Genomic DNA, 18618 nt, shown 5'->3' with positions numbered 1-18618 from the left:
GAGTATTACTTACGCAGAGAACAACGTATACCTAAAGAATTCTACCATTATTGATTTTTTTTTTCCTAGTATATGCTTTATGGACGAACTTCCCAATCAGCGTGCCACAAATAGCTACAGATATTGATTACCTCAGCCCTCTGAGTGGTAGAGCTGACCCTGGATGATCGTAGGCTCTAGCCAGTGACCTCCGGCCGGAGAGCACCTTGTCAGTTTTCCCCAGTGTCCTGGGAAAACATTATTTTCTATGTGTGCTATGAGGAGGAAAGAGCCAGAAAGCACATTGGCTTGTGGCAAGTCGGTGGCAAGGATTAGATTTCAATTTTAAATAAACGCTTTAGGGGCTAGAAGGGACCATCGAGGTTGTCTGTTCCAAATCCCCTCATTTGATAGACTGGAACGCTGAAGCCCAGAGGTGAAGCTTCAAGCTTAAATTCCCACAGCTAATTAGTGGCCCAGCTGGAGGTAAACTGCAGGCTCTGGACTCCCTCCAAAATAAACCATAGATCCCTTGCTTTCTTGACTTGTGATGGTGCAGGTGTATCGTGGGCCTCATTTCCTCTTCCACTTCCCTATTCACTCACCTGAACCTGAATAGGGTGGTCGTTAAAGTCGACGTAGCTTTGAGAAACCATCTTTTCAGCCCCATCTTTCCCCCTTGGCAAAGCAGTAGCCGACTTTCCTAGGCACATGTGTGTCTGAAGACGTGGTGATGTTAGAATTCTCTATCCCAGGAGTTTCCAGTATTGGGACAGGATGGGAGATGGCAAGGGCATGTGATGGCCGTTGTTCAGTGGTGTGCAGGTTGTTGTTACCTGAGAGGCGGTGGGTTTCCCTCCCTTTCCTTGTCCACTTTCCCCACCTCCCTTCATCTTTCTCTTCCTCTCCCCTCTCTCTGCCGCTTCACTATGGCAAGTTTAGATGCAACGGAAGGTTTTAAATTAGACCTTGAGTAGAGATTTTGACATTCTAGAACTCGTTTCCAAGGTCTGTTGTTGAATATTAATGATTTTTGAGAAAAAAACTTTTCTTCAGGCATGGTCTTGAATGAATCCTGTCTGTAAAAAGTCCCATAAAGACATGAGATGGCAAGATTGATTTTCTTGATATATCTTCCAGCCCTTGGATTTTTATTTCCTGACGTTTATCCTCAGTCAACCAAGCATATTCCTCTCTACCTTGGGTAAGAATTGCAAAGAAAGCTCCCTTTTCTAACTGATCTGTTAGCCCCAAGGGTGGAGATAACCGAGAATCTCAGTATTCTGGTTTGGCTTGAATCCACCTGTGAGGGAGGGCCAGCTGGAAAGTAAGCATAGTGTGCTACATGGGCAGCAGAAAAGCTGACTTCTGAACCCAGTCCATTCATTATCTGCAGGTGGATCATTTACCTTCAAAGCTGCCAAATGGATAGAATGTTTTCTCCTATGATCTGTTTTAAGAGGAGACAGATGTCCATGTGGAAAACATGAACTTGTGGGGTGCCTGTGTGGCTCAGGTGGTTAAACATCTGACTCTTGATTTTAGGTCAGGTCATCATCTCACAGCTCATGGGATCGAGCCCCACGTCAGGCTTTGGGCTGACAGCGTGGAGCTTGCTTGGGATTCTCTCTCTGCCTCTCTCTCTCCCCCTTTCCCACTCATGCTTACTCACTCTCAAAAAAGATAAACTTAAAAAAGAAAAGAAAATATGAACTATAGATGTGCTGTTTGTGTTTGGTCCCTAGAATTACTGCTGTATTCTGTTGTACATTTTCCACCTCTGTAACACTTCCCTTGGTTCCATGTGGATTTCCCCCTTTTCCTCTCTTGTATTTTAAGGAAAAAAATGCTCACGGTTGGCCATCCCAGCCTAATCCATCAGCCAATTGGTAGGGTTTTGTTGTCGAGCTCACTGAAGACAGTGAACTAAATGCTTTCTTTATGCTTTTCTAGGATTGCAGGGATGACGTTGGTGGGGCTCAGAATGTCGGCATGCTGGGTATCTTAGTAAAAACTGGTATGTATCCTCTACATAAGCCTTCTCTAAAACAGATGGTAAAATACACTTGCTTAAAGAACAGTCTTTGCAGAAATGAGAAAGCCCACGGGGCACTGTAATTGTCTTTCTGTCACAAAGCAAAAATAAAATGGACTCTGGGTCTCAGGGGAAAAAGACAGTGTGGGAGGGCCCATGCTGCACAAAATTAAGAAGATCAGAGAGAGTTGAGAGGTCATTTTGTAACTTACCCAGAGGTAACTATCGTGCTGGGTGACAGGTAGCATTTATATGATTTTCTGGATATACAAATCACCACATTGGAACGGACCAGAGACCACTGATGGTGATGCTCTATGAAAGTATCTTTTTTTAATTTTTTTTTTATTGGTGTCAGCTAGAAGATGATAAAGTTGGTTTCCTGAGGAACAGGTGAGCTGAGGGATCTGATACTTTGTGTTAATGTTTGCATTTTTTAAAAATTACACAAAAAGTTTTTATCTTTAACTTACCGTCTTAGGAACTATTTTTCCTGTACCAAAATTAGAAATACTGTTTGTGGTCCCTCAAAGTAAATTTAAGGAAAAGCAGACCTTAACGGGGAGGACTCGGCTGACACAGAATTATGACTACAGTGGTCCCGCTCGGTGTCCTGGGTCCTGGCCTCAGCCTGCCCTGACCAGCCATGCAGGTGCATCTGCCGGGTGTCATATTTAACAAAAGAGCTGCAACTCAGAAATTTTTTTTGAAAAAGTACATTTCCTCCTGACTGACATTTATTCAAGGAAATGTGGCTACAGGAAAGCTATTTTAAATTTAAAAACAGAAGCAAGAAAACCTAGCTGCAGCACCCAAGGAACAAGAAGCATTTGGCAGGGCCCCGCGTGAACAAAGAGCATAGGCTGTGCCAGGGCTCCGGAGGGAGGCATTGGAGCCTGGCAGAGGGTGACACCGGTCACTCCAGAATTCACATCTCTCAGTCAAAATGATCAGCACCGTCCCGGGAACATTACTGCCCTTTGATGTAAGCAAAACAGAGGAGGTATCAAGGTCAAGTCCAGAAGAGTCCTCACTCTTGTGATTCCTCCCTACATCTTAATTTCCAAATTCCTGCCATTCACTGTTTTATTTTCTGGTCACTGAGGAAATCTTCAGGTAACTATTTTTACTCTTGTGTATTAGTCCCGTGAGCATTTTCTTTCTTTAGGTCACGTAATTAAGGATTTACACGAAGTGTCAAAACCGTCCCACACCAGTGTCTCGTAGGCCCTGCTCCCCCTTCCCCTGGCTGGCCTCTGCAGCTTGTCCCTTCTTTTCTGACTGCCAGTTGGTTGTGATCAGCCTATCACAGAGGCACCCAATTAGCTTAGAGAAGCCAGCAGCGTGACATAATCAGATTGAAAATGTGTAACCAGTAAAGCAGCTATGTCCAGTGCAGGGAAACGGGCCCGTCTGCGCTGTTCATCTCTGGCCAGAAAAAATCCCAGGTGAGCCCACTGTTGTAAAAGCAGACAAAACAGCTGGCTCCCTTGATAAACTTGAACTCCATGCATGTGAACAACCAGTAGGCCTCCCGGTGTTGAAAATTATCATAAAGATTTTAACCTCTTCGATTAGAAGGGCTTCTTGTGGATAGTCTTGAGCAGTTTTGTTTCTCAGTGAGTAGCACACGGTAGACACTCAGGATACGTTTGCCCAGCGGTTTGTTAGTAAAGGTCTGTGGCTGGTCTTGCACAAAATTGATTTGTTTAGCATGTAAAACAATCACCTAGAAAGGACAGGGCCAGTCTTTATCTAACATCATCAAAACGGCTTCCTGTATTCTCCCTCCATTCGTCATTTATCCACCCAGGAGAGCACCGAGTGCCACAGTGAATGCGGCAGGCTCGAGTGACATGGCCAGCTTCACGCCCTCGGCCCACATTATTGAGCACGTGTTGTACGCCAGACACAACTTGAGGTGCTGGAACTCTCACACCTGTGTAAGCCACTGTGTCCATTTGTACTTTGTAGACACCCCACTTGCAGGGCCAGACTGCAGAAGCATTCTGCAAGCGCTTATCTCCATGGTTGAGAAACTTGACTTTCACATATTTGCCCTTAGCCTCTGGATCCAGGAAGTAGGTGGTATGAGCAGTAGTCGGTCATTGACTCATGGATGAGACCAAGTAGAAACATGGCAAGAGTTTATACTTCATGGAACTTAAGCTTGAGAAAAAACTAGCAGCAGAATTTTCTGTGTGGCCCATGCTGTGAACAGGTGCCTTGAGGACACTAAGGTGAGTGAGGTAGATCTTCATTACCTCTACATTTGATGCTGCCTCTGTTCTGTAAGAATTCACAGTAAGACAAGGCAGGAAGCGTCTTCACCGTGCAGAGGTGCGGAACAAGGGATCTTTCGGCTTTGTGTTTGCTGGGCAAATCCTCTTGAAGAGGTAGTTGTAGAAAATGGCAGGAATTGTAGAAAACGGTGGGTCTGTTGTTAGGGGAGCTGGATTTATGGAAAATTGCCCGGAAGGTGCCGAAGGATGAATGGCAGAGATCACAGAAAAAGGGATGAGAGAACAAAGAGAAGGGGGACGTGTGGAGGCAACAAGGCAGCCAGTGTGGCTACAGGACACTTGGCCTTGTCTCCAGGGCCTCAGCTGAAGCAGTGTTCTGCATTTCCTTCCTTCCTTCCTTCTTATTTTTAAGGGAAAAAAAATGTGGCATGCTCACCACGTGCTGGTTGCTGTGCTCAGTGCTGGGAATGAACTCACTGGGGAATGTAACACACATGGCCCCTGCTGTCAGAGAACTCCGTCTTAGGAGTGATACAGACATTAAACAGATAAATGTATAATTCAACTTGTAAATATTGTGGAGGCAAGGAACAGGGTGCGGAGAGAGAACAACAAGGAGGAGGTCTAACTGGGATGGGAATATGGAGTTCGACCTGAAGCATCAGGGAGACAGCCAGGTGAGAAGAGTGTTCCAGGCAGAGGGGATGGCAGGTGTGAGGGTCCTCAGACAGCCAGGTCCAGTCTAGGACTGCAGTCTTGTGAAAGCAGCACATGCTAAGGTCAGAGGGATGCCGGGGCCATATGACAAAGGGCCTGGTGGGCAGCAGTAGGGATTTGGGTTCTTCCTGAAGGGCATTTGGGACCCATTAAGGATGTTTAAAGAGGGACCGTGCATCATCTGGTTGACATTTATAAAAGTTCTGTGACCGCTGTGTGGAAGGTTCCTCTCCTTGTAAGGCTGTTCAGTTGTGTGTCCTGCATTCCAGAGCCGGAGGGACGGGGAGTCACAGGCAGTGTACCTGCCCCGCGGTGCCCTGCTGGGCAGACCATCCGGCCTGGCCCAGGCCTGTGCATATCTGTCACTTTCCATCCCCACCCCTGGGCATTCATTTGTCAGGCTCACAGGGTCCCTGTGTGGCAGGAGCACAGGCCATTTCCAGTTATCCTCAGGAGCTGACAGGGCCTCTGCTCTGTGGTGTCCTGGCTTCCAGTGAAAAGCATTGATTCCACCATCATCCCTTTCTTTAGGGCTAGTGGGGAAGAAAATGATTTTACCAGCTGTGGAGATCTGAAGGAAACCTCAGCCGCCAGGTGACCCAGGCCCTTTGAGTGTCCATTGTGAAAGACCAGAGTCCTGGGAAAATGTTGGATGTGATATTTCTTTGAATCGCCTCATTGCGTCTGACGTTTCAGTAGGAGATGCTTTGGGAGATGTGGAGCCCGATTCTCTAGTACTTGCCAGGGTGGTCCGTGGCCGCCCAGATGCTCATGGGATGTGATTAACATGGCCTCCTAACAGTAGCCTTTGCTCACTGGCTTTACTTTCATTTCAGGGAAATATCGAGCAGCAGATGAAGAAAAAATTAATCCACCTCCTTACTTAACTTGTGAGAGCTTCCCTCATGCTGTGGACCACATCCTGCAGCATCTACTGTGATCCTTTATGTGAATCAGAAGCAACTCTGGAATGAATCCCTCCCCAGCTCCACGCCCGCATAGATAGACATGGACCAACCCTCCTCTATTGTGCATTAATTAGAAAGAAAGGTATTGAATTGCAGCCAGCCACTGAACCTTGCTTATCCCTTTTGTTTTATTTTGTAAAAGAAGATGAGACCCAGAGAAAGGGAAAGCTGAGATTTTATGTCATTCCTTTTAAAATATTCATCAGGCTAGGCAGGGCTGGGAGGGGGACTCTCCTGCAGGGAGTCGTGTTCTCTGCTGTCTCCTCACTGGCACATTGGGAGGGGGGAGTGTTCAGATTGTGAATAAAAGTGAATGGCATTTTTTAAATTATAAAATAGTGTGTCAAAAAGTGTGTCGGGCTATAGTTTTAACATTGAGCTCAGCTGCGAAATCCATCAGAAGTGCCAAGTGGAGTACAAGTCAGAAGAAGCAAAATAAATTGTCCTTTAGCCCAAGTGATCAAGTGAATTTGCTTTAACGGATGTTGAAAACTAGATTATCTCCTGTATTATTCCCAGCACGGGTGACTTCTTTTTCTCTTCATTAGCCAGAGATGACTAATTTAAATTTAGAACCTGATTTTAATTTAAAATAATATTTCCATTAATAACCTATTCATTGCAGATACCTATTATACTGTGTAACAGTTGTTTTGGAAATTTTATGTAAAATTAAAACTATCAGTATTTTACAGATGTTTTAATTAGACATTGTTATTAACAGGAACAGTGCAGAAACTAAAATCAAGCCTTTAATGTCTTATAGACCATGCATTTTTGAAGTTAGTGTCCACCAGGGTCCTATTAACTGTACATTTGCAAGATTTCATTATTTTTGCCTCTGACACTATGGGTAAAATCTTTTAGAAGCTATTGGGACAGATTCAAGCTTTTATGTACTTGGTTACTACAGCTGTAAAATGAAATCTCGTCTTGTAGCATGGATTATTCTTTTCATGTTAAGCCCACCAAAATGAAGGGGACTAAGTAGGTAATGATTTTCCTAGTGCATTTGCATACTGTGATAATCCTGGGCCTTTGCAATTGTTTTACAGGGCTCTTGGGCATTGAATTATTAGCATGTAATTGTACATCATTGTGGTGTTCACCTTATTGAAGCACACACTGATGTTAATGAGTTTCGGGCTTTGATGCTTGTTTAGAGATCAGCTTGGTCTTGGATGGGAGGGAGCAAAGCTAAATAAATGGCAGCTCCCTCTCCTTTCGGTGGTTTGGCGATCACTCTGTTCTTGTTTCTGCAGATTCCCCGACCTAGTACTTAAATGTCCTAGAGTGCAAAGCACATGTGCTGGGCCTGCCGCCCCAGATCGGAGGCGTGAGTGGAATGGCCAGGAGCAGAGGTTCGGGGGCCTAGCCAGCAGTTAAGGAGCTGGGTCCGTGGGCAAGTCACCTAGACTTGTCTGTGAAGTGGAGACAGTGCCAGCACCCACCACTTAGGCTTGTTGTGGGGGTGAAACGCCTGACCGGTGTATCAAGTAGAATCGGACAGATGCTGAGTGCTGTGTGGTTTCGGCGCTGACGATGACGCAGGTGTAGCAGGACTGTCCACACCGGGTAATCTGGTAAGGGTTGATAGAATTCACCTCTACAGTTGGTTCAATGGGGAAAGTCTTCCTGAGGATTCAAAAAGAGAGAGACATTCTATTCCGTCTAAACCACACGTGCAGAGGCACAGAGAGAGCCGCTCAGCAGCAGGTAGAGTGTGCTGCCCGGTACCTGGGGGATGTGCTGTATTCAACCTCGGCCTGTTACCTGGGTCCCTGGGTGAGTGATTCGTTGACCCAGGCACCATCGAGTGTTTGCTGGGTGCTACGTGCTAAGTGCCGTGCTAGGAAATAATCACGTGTATAAGACAAGGATTTTGCCCTGAGGAAACTTCCTCGTGGAGGAGCTAGGGAGAACATACAAGACCTTGTTCGGACTCCAGTGGCCCTCCTCTCTGATGTCCGCCTGACTGCAGGTGGAATGAGGCATTCCCTCCTCCTTGCCCTCATACCACTTGTTAGATTATATGTTGGTCCTCACATGTCCCTTCTGCCCACCAGACAGGACTGGGTCTCATTCTTTATTGTATCTCCTGCAACACAGGCACTCAGATGGTTACGGAACCAGTACAAACCAGCTGTAAATATTATAGGAATTTAATGTTGGGACATACAGCTATGAGTAGAGAGGAGAAAATAAGTCTCATTTTAGACTCATTGCCTATGGGGGAGGTCCCATCAGACACTTGGAAATAGTGGATCTGATGCTCTGGAGACAGACTAGAGCTAAAGCAAAGAAGTAGACATCACTGATGGGTCAGGGATCAAACAGAATGACAGGAATGGATAAGACCATGTGAGCATAAGGCCCCCAGCCAAGAGAAATGGCTTCCTTCTTCCATTCTAGTTTGGCCGTATAGGCCATTAAAATCTTTGTTTGATGTTTTATTTATTTAACAAACATTATATAGGGTTTGTTGACTGACCTGTCCATAGGGAGGTTCGTGAGGATAAATAAAACTCTTATTTTAGACCTGGGTTACTGTAAACATTCCCAGCACAGCGGGGTGGTCTGCCTTGGAGGAGATGTAATAACTGACGTATCTAAAAGACCTCTTTTTCCAGCCATCCCATTTAAAGAGCTACCCCATGGTATATGACCTCAAAGACAGTGTTTGCATCAGCTTTACTGTAATCCTCTCCTAGGCCTATTTGGGGACTGGAAAAGGTAGTAGAGAACACCCACTGTCAGGGGAGGATTACTGAGCTTCTGCTGTCAGCCAGGTGCATGCCAGGTGTGGAAGAGGGCAGAGCAGTCTGGTGGTGGACACGGACAGCTGCCCCACTACCTCTCTCCGTACCTCCAGAATCAGCTGGTCTCACCGTAGCTCTTCCTGCCCACCATTGTACATCTGTCCGAGCCACCAAACACCTGTAGCCCTGGATGTCAGGAACGCCCTTGGAAGGATAGTGCCATCACCTCACCCTTAACCCCACATTCAAAAATTGTTGTACCGCGTTAGACCCGAAAGTCACCACACCTTACATGGGTTGTGTTCATTTAGTTTGCACTCAGTGGTTGTTCGCGTAGCATGGAACTGAAATCCTTGGGCCCTTACAGTAAAGAATTTTTAAAACTGCACTCATCTATTTCACTGAAATACCCTGCCTTAAAGGGATAAAAAAAAATCCCTTTTTAATATTGGCAGTTGCTTGCATAAACCCATGTTTGCATTATCAGTTTCCTTTGACTTGTCATAAAAACTCTTCTTCAGCACAAACATATAGGACCTTTGCTGACCTTCTGTTATGTCAGCCATCAAGGCCTAGTACCCCAAAGCATGCTCTCTTTAGGGGACAACCAGAGCAAGCACGAGAGCACCAGAAATCATTTATCGTTTACATTATGTGTTAAAATCAAACAATTTTAAATACCTTTTGTCAGTGCTTACCTTCATGTCCTACACATCTCAACTTCTCTTTGGTTAATGTGCCTGAGGAAACCAAATTATTAAATGCCAACTGTGGATAAAGTACAGAGGAAGACAGAGTAGAATGTAGCTCCCAATTCCTAAGATGCATGTCTTCTAGTTGGGAAACGGAAGCATATAAAAATACATTGAACTGTCCCAAGGGCTGTGACAAGTTCAAGATATTTTGTAGAAGTCCTCTCGTAGAAGAGGTCATGTGCAGTGAGCTAAGTGCCTTGGGACAGTAATCACAGCTTCTAGCCTGTAAAGCAGATACAGTGCTCATTTTAAAGAACATTTTGTTCATTCAATAACAGTGAAAAAAGTACCACAACCATAGGGCTAACACAGTAAAACCTACACACCTATGTAATACAATACATCTATGGCTAAGTGATGAAGAAGAAGAGGGAGGGAGTAATTTTAGATAAGTAGAGCCCATCTGGGAAGGCTTCTGATGGTGACCCGAATGAAATGTGGGGACAAGCCGTGAATTCTAAAGGTAGATAGTTAACCTTAGTTGCTGACATCTGAAGATCAGGGGATCTCAAATGCAGATCGATGACCACTGGTTTTCCTAGGAAGATTGGAAGACGTGGCAATGTTGGGTCCAGATTTCTGGGTTCAGTGGGAGCTGCACCATTGCTGTGTCATTCAGATAGTCTCACTCTCTCCATTACAGTTCCCACCTCTTCCTTATCTTCCACCCAGCTTATTTTACCCATATGTTACTGTGTTCTGAGTTCCTATAGGCATTGTGACTTCTGCGTTGGGAGAAAATACCACATGTCGGATTAAGTTAAATTTTCCTCCCAGGCCAGGCTCCTATATCCTTATAAACTTGGATACACTTCTAATATACTTTTGAAATAATAAGAGACTCTAAACATAAATTAGTCGTGTGTCTTAGTTGGTCTCTCTATCTCAGAGCCCCACTAAAAATGAAAGTTAAGGGATAAGAAAGGTATAAACTCACAAGGACAGCCCACAAGAAGAGATACCAGTGGATGAGAGGGTATAGTAATTTGAAGGATGGAAAATAGATGGGTTGCTGATAACTAAAATCAGTGCAAAGAAAGGCAATCAAAAGTCATCCTGTAGAACCTCAAAGATCCAAGGCTTGGAGACACTAGGTAGAGAGGAGATGAGGTGTGAGGGTTGAGAAGCAAGGAATTAGTTTGAAGCTGGTAAACAAAGTGATTGGAGCCCCAGGAAAGCCTCCCCACTCTGAGCATCCAGATGAGAACCCCAGCCACGCCAGGAGAATGGAAGTTTATCTCTGGAAGGGTGGACCGAGGAAAGTTAAGGCCTTAAGGATAGTGGGCTGGGTGTGGGGGTGAGCCAGGGTGAGCGACGGGACCAGGTACATCTCTGCTTATTCTATAATGGTTCCCTGGTTCTTTTCCCCTTACAACTCTAGGACCAGAGCATATGTGGGTGGAATCAAAAGTTGATCTGATATGTGGCCATTTGGAAACAAATACTGCTAGGTATCTGACAAGATCAGACAGATAGGAGCATGTGTTGCAAAAAATCAGAATAAGTACTTCAAAAATGAAGCAAACGATAAAACAAGGCAGTTACTAATTCCCAAAAGACGAAACTCCACAAAAAAGGAAATGTAATTTTGATTCACTAGTTGGGCCTGCATGAACAGTATACAGTTCTCCTAGGAGTACTGATCACTGAAGTAACCTAAAATTATTACTATTTGGTGATGGTAGGGAAAGACATGTATTGGTAGGGACAGAGTGGGGTGATGAAAGAGCTACCTTTCACTTCCTCCAAAGCAAGAAGTCATTAGGTAGCATATAAAACTGATAAAGCCACTGAAATAAAAGCGTGACCTGAAAACACACATGCATGATTATTTAGAGACCAACTTTCCAAGGAAAAGAGGAGAGGAGGATTGAATACGATGGAGGTATTAATAAGCATGAACTTGGAGACGGAGGAAGGATGTAGAGGTGTGTCAAGTGCATGGTCCGCTGTTGGGGGTGGTTGTGTGTATTTCCTGCGATGGGTGGCAAAATCACACTTCCCCTGAATGGAGTAAGGGAAGAGCAGTGAGCTAAAAGGGGCCAAACATTGTCACAAAGCATGCTGTCCACAGGGGCGTCTCCTCCGCCCCCTTTACCTGTTGACTCTTAAGTCCACACACCCAAACCTATCTACTTCCCAACCACGACAAATCAGCAACAACACTTGAGGTCCCGATCAGTTGAGATTTTAGGAGATCAGAAAGAATGGTAGCGGCCACAAGCGAATGGACTAACAGCTGTAAGAAATGTCAGCTGACAGCCCGACAAGGAAGACAACCCGAAGCGTGGAAAGCAGATGCTGGAAATTCAGCAGTACAGCAGTCTGAGGCCATTTAGTTTAAAGACTTCTGCATCTGGGGTATCACTAGTGTTGCATCGTGTAAGACCTTCACGATCATTAAGAAGTTTAAAAGTTTCACATATACTAAGATCTTTTTGCTTATTTTTGATTCGTCACATATGGTATGTTTTCAGTTTGACTATATTTTCCATGAAATGACATTGTAAAAGGCATTTGAGAATATTCTGCCCAAAATAATCAGTACCCCCCCCCCCCAAATGCTTGGTTTTTGTTTCAAATTAGGGTAAAGTCCTTTGGAATATTTAGCTATCCGAATGTCCCTTTTCCTGGAAGTTTTTCTTCAAAGGAGGAGTCTGCCTTGCAGGGATGAAGAAAATGAGGCAAGGAGGGGAAACGGAGGAAGGTGACTACCATAGGTAAGTTCTGGTTGGCAAGAGGGGTGGCGCCATGTCACTTAGTGGCAGCCATCAGGAGTTGGAAGTAGATGCCTCAGATCGTGAGATTCTGAGGGAGATGCTTCCAACTCTTTACAACCCCGTAAGGAGATGTGGAGAAGTCCAAGAGCAGGGGAGACTCAGGACGACTCCTCTAGAATCTTGGGTTCCCCATCCTAAGCTTTGGGTCCACTGAAGATGATCTGTGGCAATGGAAAGAGAAGGGCAGAGTACGTGGGACGTGAAATGTGATGAGTCCAAAGATGTTAGTTATTAGGCGCCAGAACTCAGAACACTCAGACTGGGTAGCTGGTGATGTCTGTGTGCAGTCACCGCTGCTATTAGCCTTAGGCTCAAGAGGCTCCCGTCCTAAAGTGGATCAGCAGCTTCTCTGGGTGGGAACTCGTCTGGTAGGGGGTTTGCTGCTGAAAAAACCGGTTGGGGTTGGGGCATCTGGATGGTTCAGTCGGCTGAGTGTCCGACTTGATTTATGCTCGGGTCGTGATCTCATGGTTTATGAGCTCGAGCCCCATGTTGGGCTCTGGCCTGAGCACAGAGCCTGCTTGGGATTCTCTCTCTCCCTCTCTCTCTCTCTTTCCCTCTCTCGTTCTCTCTCTCCCTCTTTGCACCTCCCCTACACACCGTGTTTGTGTGCGCATTCTCTCTCTCTCTCTCTCTCTCTCTCTCTCAAAATAAATAAGCATTAAAAAAAAATACTCATTGGGGTCAGAGTTAGGGAGAACAGAGGAGATTCAGGATGTTGTCAGAGGAAACAGACTGTACATTTCCTGCACCCATTCTTAACCACCCTTGAGCCCATCTGCTGGTCAGATGGTCCGTCAAGCTTAGCTTCTAATTGGCTCCCCAGCTCAGAGCTGCTCTGTACGTTCCAACACAACTTCCCAAGCTACATCTTTGTCTTCAAAATGAAAATACCAATTCGCAAACAAGGAACACTAAGAAATTGTCCAGAGTCCATCTGTGAGAAAAGTCTCCACTGCGTGACTAATCGCAAATACACCTGTAATTGAAACTCCAACATACTGCTGGCATCAGTCATGAAAAATTGACAAAAATATATCCTAGTTCCAAAATAGTACGGTTGTTCAAAGTAATTCGGTCTTCAAGGATAAGTTTTTCTATTCCAATCATTATGTTCTTCTCCCGCTTACACTAATAAATCAGGAAGCCTCTTTGGTTGTCTTTGTGGCCGGGTCGGGATAAATGTGATTTTATACGGACTCGAACTCACTTTGCCAGGCTGAGTATCTCTGAGTCAGATTCTTTGCTGAAGGCTTGGTGTGAGCTAGCACATCTAAGAAGTCGGCAGTGGTCACCGTATCCAGCTGGATTCCAGGTAAATTGCTGCTCTCTAGATAAAAACACAGCAGTAACAGTACAGCGTATGACCTTAAGGTGATCAGTGCTCTTGAGATGCTAATAGACCTTTTTTCAAGACAATGCATAATGCAGCACGCCTAATGGTTACTGCAGCAAAAGGCAAACCCAAAGAGAGCTGGGGAAGAAATTCTTTAATGTGCGACTCGGCTCCTGCAGCCCAGAGAAAAAATATGACTTAAATGTATCACTATCAAAGTAGTGTTTAATAGTTATATAGTGCTGCAGATGGATCCAGCCCAGCATCATAGTTTGCCAGAGAAATAAAAGCCCCAGCCCTAAGGAGTTTAGGGCAAAGTTGATCCAAAAGAACACCAGAGGAGAAACGAGTTGAGTACATGAAGGGCAATTTGACCAAAGAATGTTTGCAGGTGCCAAGAGCCACCGAGAACAGGAGCAAGGCTCCATCTGCTGGTGAAAGCTGGATTTTTTTAAACAATTTTTTCTCCCAGATCACCTTTGCTGTGATCCCAACCGTACCTGACTGGTGATTTTCAAGTGCACTGAAGATCTTCCTCACAGGCCGCATGGCTGCTTCTCTGCAGACAAGCTTAATGTCTGAGCCCGAGTAGCCCTCAGTCTCCTGAAATAGCCGCAAACCAGCCATGGGTCAGCAGGCAGAACACTGGTGGCGATACATTCAATAGGCAAGACCCGGTATCGGAGCCCCTGTTTGGAATCTGTTTTCTGTCCCCCACGAACATACACAGAGATGCCCAGATCTATAAAGCCTGGAGGGAGAGAAGCTGCTTATATGTCTGGGTAACCCGGGAAACGGGGCAGTTAACAACTTCCTAACACCACCCACTGCGTGCTCGAAGATGCCGGACTAGCCTGCCCATGATAACCTCATGGGCCCTTGTGCTCAAATCCAAGCATGATCAAACTTGGTAGATGCTTTTGTTCTGGTAAAAAAGATCATACCTGCCTTTGAGGAATCTGAGAACATCGTGTTCAAGTGTCCACTCAGGAGGCAGTGATACCAGTGACAGTGGGGGTAGCAGACATGTACCCCCATTTCCATTTGTAAAAGTTTTGTTTCATCAGCACAGTAATCCTTTGCGGCATATCGGTTACCCATTTTTCAGAAGAAGAAACCGGCTTAGAGAGCAAGTGGTTTCCCTGAGGCCACATAGCTAATCAGGGGCAGGATCAGGAGTTGACCATTGATTCTCGGAGTTGAAACCCTATGCTGTTCCCACAACATCACACTGTTTCTCTTTGCTTGAATGTTTCCAAGGGACAGAGAGCTTACTCTCATGAACAAGAGGTCCATTGCATTTCTGGGGCAGCGTGGGTCTTTTCTAAGTGACTCAAGGAATATGCCCCAAACAGCTCACGAGAAGACCCTGCCCAGAAGATTCGTGTGGCTGCTGCTTGGCCTGCAGATGCTCCCTCCAGGGCAGCTTACCTGGCTCAGCACGCCGTACTCCAGCTCTGTGCGCAGCTCCAGGGCTCTGCTCCTGCTCACAGGGGGCAGCCAGTGGTAGATCATGGCCTGCCTGGCCTCCCGGCAGGGGAGATCAACCAGAATCCTCTTCTCCAGGCGGCGTAACATGGCACAGTCGAGCTCCCTGAGATCACATGGGAAACAGAGGGACCAGTTGGAGCAGTCAACTCACTTTATTTATTTATTTATTTATTTATTTATTTATTTATTTATTTAAATTTTAGAGAGAGAGTGCACGTGACTAGGGGAGAGGGGCAGAGGGGGAGAGAGAGAGAGAGAGAGAGAGAGAGAGAGAGAGAGAGAATCCCAAACAGGCCCCACACTCAGCATGAAACCCTACGAGGGCCTCAGTCCCATGACTCTGGGATCATGACCTGAGCTGAAATCAAGACTTGGACGCTTAACCGACTGAGCCACCCAGGCGCCCCTCAACTCACTTCTTAAGTGACAACTATATTGTAAGAGCAATGTAGCATTGTAGGAAGCAATTCCGCATTTTAACTGTTACTCTGCATCTATACCTGAATGGATCGGACAATTATTCATGTTGTTTGGGTGAAAGAATTGGTTAAAAAAAAAAGAAAATACATCCCTGAAATACCTCATGTAAAGGAGATAATTTTAGGTGGGGGAAAAAATCCAGCTAACAACTGAACTTGAATATTCCCATTGTAGTTGTACCATGAATTATTCAGTCTGATCCTGCCAGTGAGTTATTCCTGACAATAACTTGGGCACTCTGGGAAGTACATTAATTCTTCCCAAACTCTCCTACATTCTGGAGCGAACGACTGTCTCACTTCATTGCTCCGCTGAACTCAAAGAGCGTCCTTCCAGGGTGCTCAACGCAAATGTGGCCCTTTGAGTCCTTCACGCCTGCTCCTCCCAAAACACTGTCAGGCCAGGTTTATGCAATTTTGTATTTGCAGGCCATTTCCCTCAATTTCTTTTTGTTTTGACTTTTTTTTTTAAGTTTATTTATTTGGAGAAAGAGAGAATCCCAAGCAGTCTCTGCACTATTAGCACAGGGCCCAACGTGGGGCTTGATCTCATGAACCATGAGATCACGGCCTGAGCCAAAATCAAAAGTCAGATGCCCAGCCAACAGTCACACAGGTGCCCCACCCTAAACTTCTTAATATAAAATTTCCAAACAAATAGAAAAGTGGAATAAAACATGGGTATCCATATACCTTCCATCTTGATTCAACAACATTTAACATTTTGCCATATCTGCTTCATATCTATCCAGCCAAGTTATTTCAAAGTAGATTACATCATGATCCCCACCTCTAAATGCTTTAGCATGCATTTTCCCCAATAAGGACATTTTTTTTTTTACATAGCTATAATATCATTATGACACCCAACAGAATTAACACATCACATAATATGTCTAGTGCTCATTCCATATTCAGATCTCTCCAGTGATCCCCAAAATATCTTCTAGAGCTTTTCCAACCAAAATCCAGTCAAGAATTATGCATTACATTTGATTATCTCCCTTAAATCTCCTCTAATCTAATCCAGTCTTTTTGCCCTTGCTTTGGACCTTGCCTTGACCACGGTGAGGCTAGTTGTAGAATATCCCACATTCTGGACTCTGCTGATATTTTCCTCATCATAGCGTGTAACTGGTTGTCTGTTCTTTGTCTTCTAAGATGGAATTTAGGTCTAAAAGCTTAATTAGAATCAGGGTAATGATTTTGGGCTAGTGTATTTCACAGTTGTTATGTGTTCATATTCATTACTTTGGGATCCACATGTTTGTCGTGGTGTGGTGTTTAATTACTGGGATCACCTCGTGACCATAGACAGCTCCATTGTAAACATCTCTTCACAAGTAGTAAGAATTCTACGTACAATACTTTGGCACCAGGTGAATACCGTTTTCCCTATCCCCTTTCAACTAGTGGCCTTAGCATCTGCTAATGATCTTTGAATTGGTTATTTCACGAGAGTGGTGCAAAACAGTGATTAAAAATTTTTTTCATTCCAAATGTATTATTTGGCACTATTATGTAAAATTGAGCTTTCCCTCATTAATTGGGGCTCTTTGGTTACCTTGAATTACCATTCCTATTAACACATCATTTTGAGTGTGAATTTGTGAACTCTTTATATGTTAACATTTCAGGTTCCTAGAATTGAGGGAAACATCTATTTGATTTCCTAGGTACAAAAATTAGGAAATGCCTGCACGTTGTTCTGGTTTATCCATTAATAGAGAGTAACAGTGAAAGCATCATCACCAGATATTTCTCATTCATAAAAACACAGAATTTCCAGTGCATCTTCGCGTTCTTCTTACCTTCATCGTGAATCTCTGCCCTTTTAAATTGAAAAATGAAAATACCCTTTCAGGGAGCATATGTGAATCCTAACTTGGGGAGTGACCAGATTTCTTTAAAGATTCTGTCTTGCCTCTACCTGTTATTCCTCCAGTCCTGAGCTGAGAATCTATAGTCCGGGAGTGCTTTACCAGCAGTAACAATTACCTATTTCTTTTTTGTATTTGCTTTGTTCTTTATCAGCCTCACTCTGTTGAAATTCATTTTACGTCAGAAACTTAGCCCCTCTCCACCCCCCCCCCCCACCCCCCAGCCATTCCCCCTCTCAAGGCCAACATTTCTATTTAAGGCACAGGGTCAAGGAAACTTTGAAAACTCTAGGAAATTGTTTTTTTGCATTTGAGATATTAATATAGGCTGTTGCTTCAGTCGTACTTACTAAGCGGTGGGCACTGGGTTCAGCATTGTACAGATACTAACTCTTTAGACTCTCACACAACCCTATGAGGTAGGTACTATTTTTTATTTTAATTTTTTAACGTTTATTTATTTTTGAGAGAGAGAGAGACAAAGAGACAAAGTGTGAGCAGGGGAGGGGCAGAGAGAGGAGAAGACACAGAATGCAAAGCAGGCTCCAGGCTCTGAGCCGTCAGAGGGCTCTGACTCGGGTCTCCAACCCACAAACCGCAAGATCATGACCTTGAGCTGAAATCGGACACTTAACCGACTGAGCCACCCAGGTGCCTGGTAGGTACTATTTTTATATCCATTTTAAGATGAGGAGACTGAGGCACAGAGATTGAGTAGCTTGCTTGAGGTCAGAAAACTAGTGAATGGTAGCAGTGGATTTGGACCCAAACAGTGAGACTCCAGAGCCTGTACCTAAGGGACTTGTCTGATGCCAGTATAGTAACAGCAAGTCGACTGCCAGCTCATGTCACGGTGAGATTTCAGAACCTTGGGAACAGAGAGAGGAGCATAAAAGTTTCCAGGGAGAAAAAAACAGGTTCCATATACAGGATCAGTAATAAGACTTCTCATCAGCAATGTGAGATACTAAAGGAAAATAGAGTAACTAACTAGAATTTAAATAAAAATTTGGAAAAAAATTAAAAAGTGTTTCTAAAAAAAATAGAGCAATGCCTTCAAACTTCTGAGGAAAAATACTTTCCAATGTAGGAGTTTATATCTTGATCAAACAATTAAGTTAGAGGATAGAATAAAGATGTTTTCAACACTAAAAGCGTTTAAAAGCCTATTTACCTTCCATTGCACCCTTTATCAG

General features: G+C 44.5%; 2 protein-coding genes across 8 annotated transcripts in view; one reads left to right on the top strand and one right to left on the bottom strand.

Moving 5' to 3' along the window:
- HDHD2 (haloacid dehalogenase like hydrolase domain containing 2) overlaps positions 1-6278 on the top strand; it is a 37432-nt gene extending 31154 nt beyond the window's left edge. For all 6 annotated transcript variants that reach the window (XM_081790821.1, XM_081790816.1, XM_060613777.3 and 3 more), the window contains exons 6-7: positions 1933-1996; positions 5811-6278. In XM_081790821.1, coding sequence (XP_081646947.1) covers positions 1933-1996; positions 5811-5914 — 168 coding nt within the window. In that variant the 3' untranslated portion in view covers positions 5915-6278. The remainder of the gene's footprint in view (positions 1-1932; positions 1997-5810) is intronic.
- A 6648-nt stretch (positions 6279-12926) lies between these two features.
- Positions 12927-18618, bottom strand: part of KATNAL2 (katanin catalytic subunit A1 like 2) — a 67762-nt gene continuing 62070 nt past the window's right edge. For both annotated transcript variants that reach the window (XM_060613775.3, XM_060613776.3), the window contains 3 exons: positions 15004-15166; positions 14073-14175; positions 12927-13566 (listed from right to left, as the gene is read on the bottom strand). In XM_060613775.3, coding sequence (XP_060469758.2) covers positions 13427-13566; positions 14073-14175; positions 15004-15166 — 406 coding nt within the window. In that variant the 3' untranslated portion in view covers positions 12927-13426. The remainder of the gene's footprint in view (positions 13567-14072; positions 14176-15003; positions 15167-18618) is intronic.

Source organism: Panthera onca, chromosome D3 (assembly GCF_046562875.1).
Source record: "Panthera onca isolate mPanOnc1 chromosome D3, mPanOnc1 haplotype 2, whole genome shotgun sequence".
Lineage (NCBI taxonomy): Eukaryota > Metazoa > Chordata > Mammalia > Carnivora > Felidae > Panthera > Panthera onca.
Note: the sequence above shows the minus strand (reverse complement) of the source record. Positions and strands in the feature narration are given on the sequence as shown.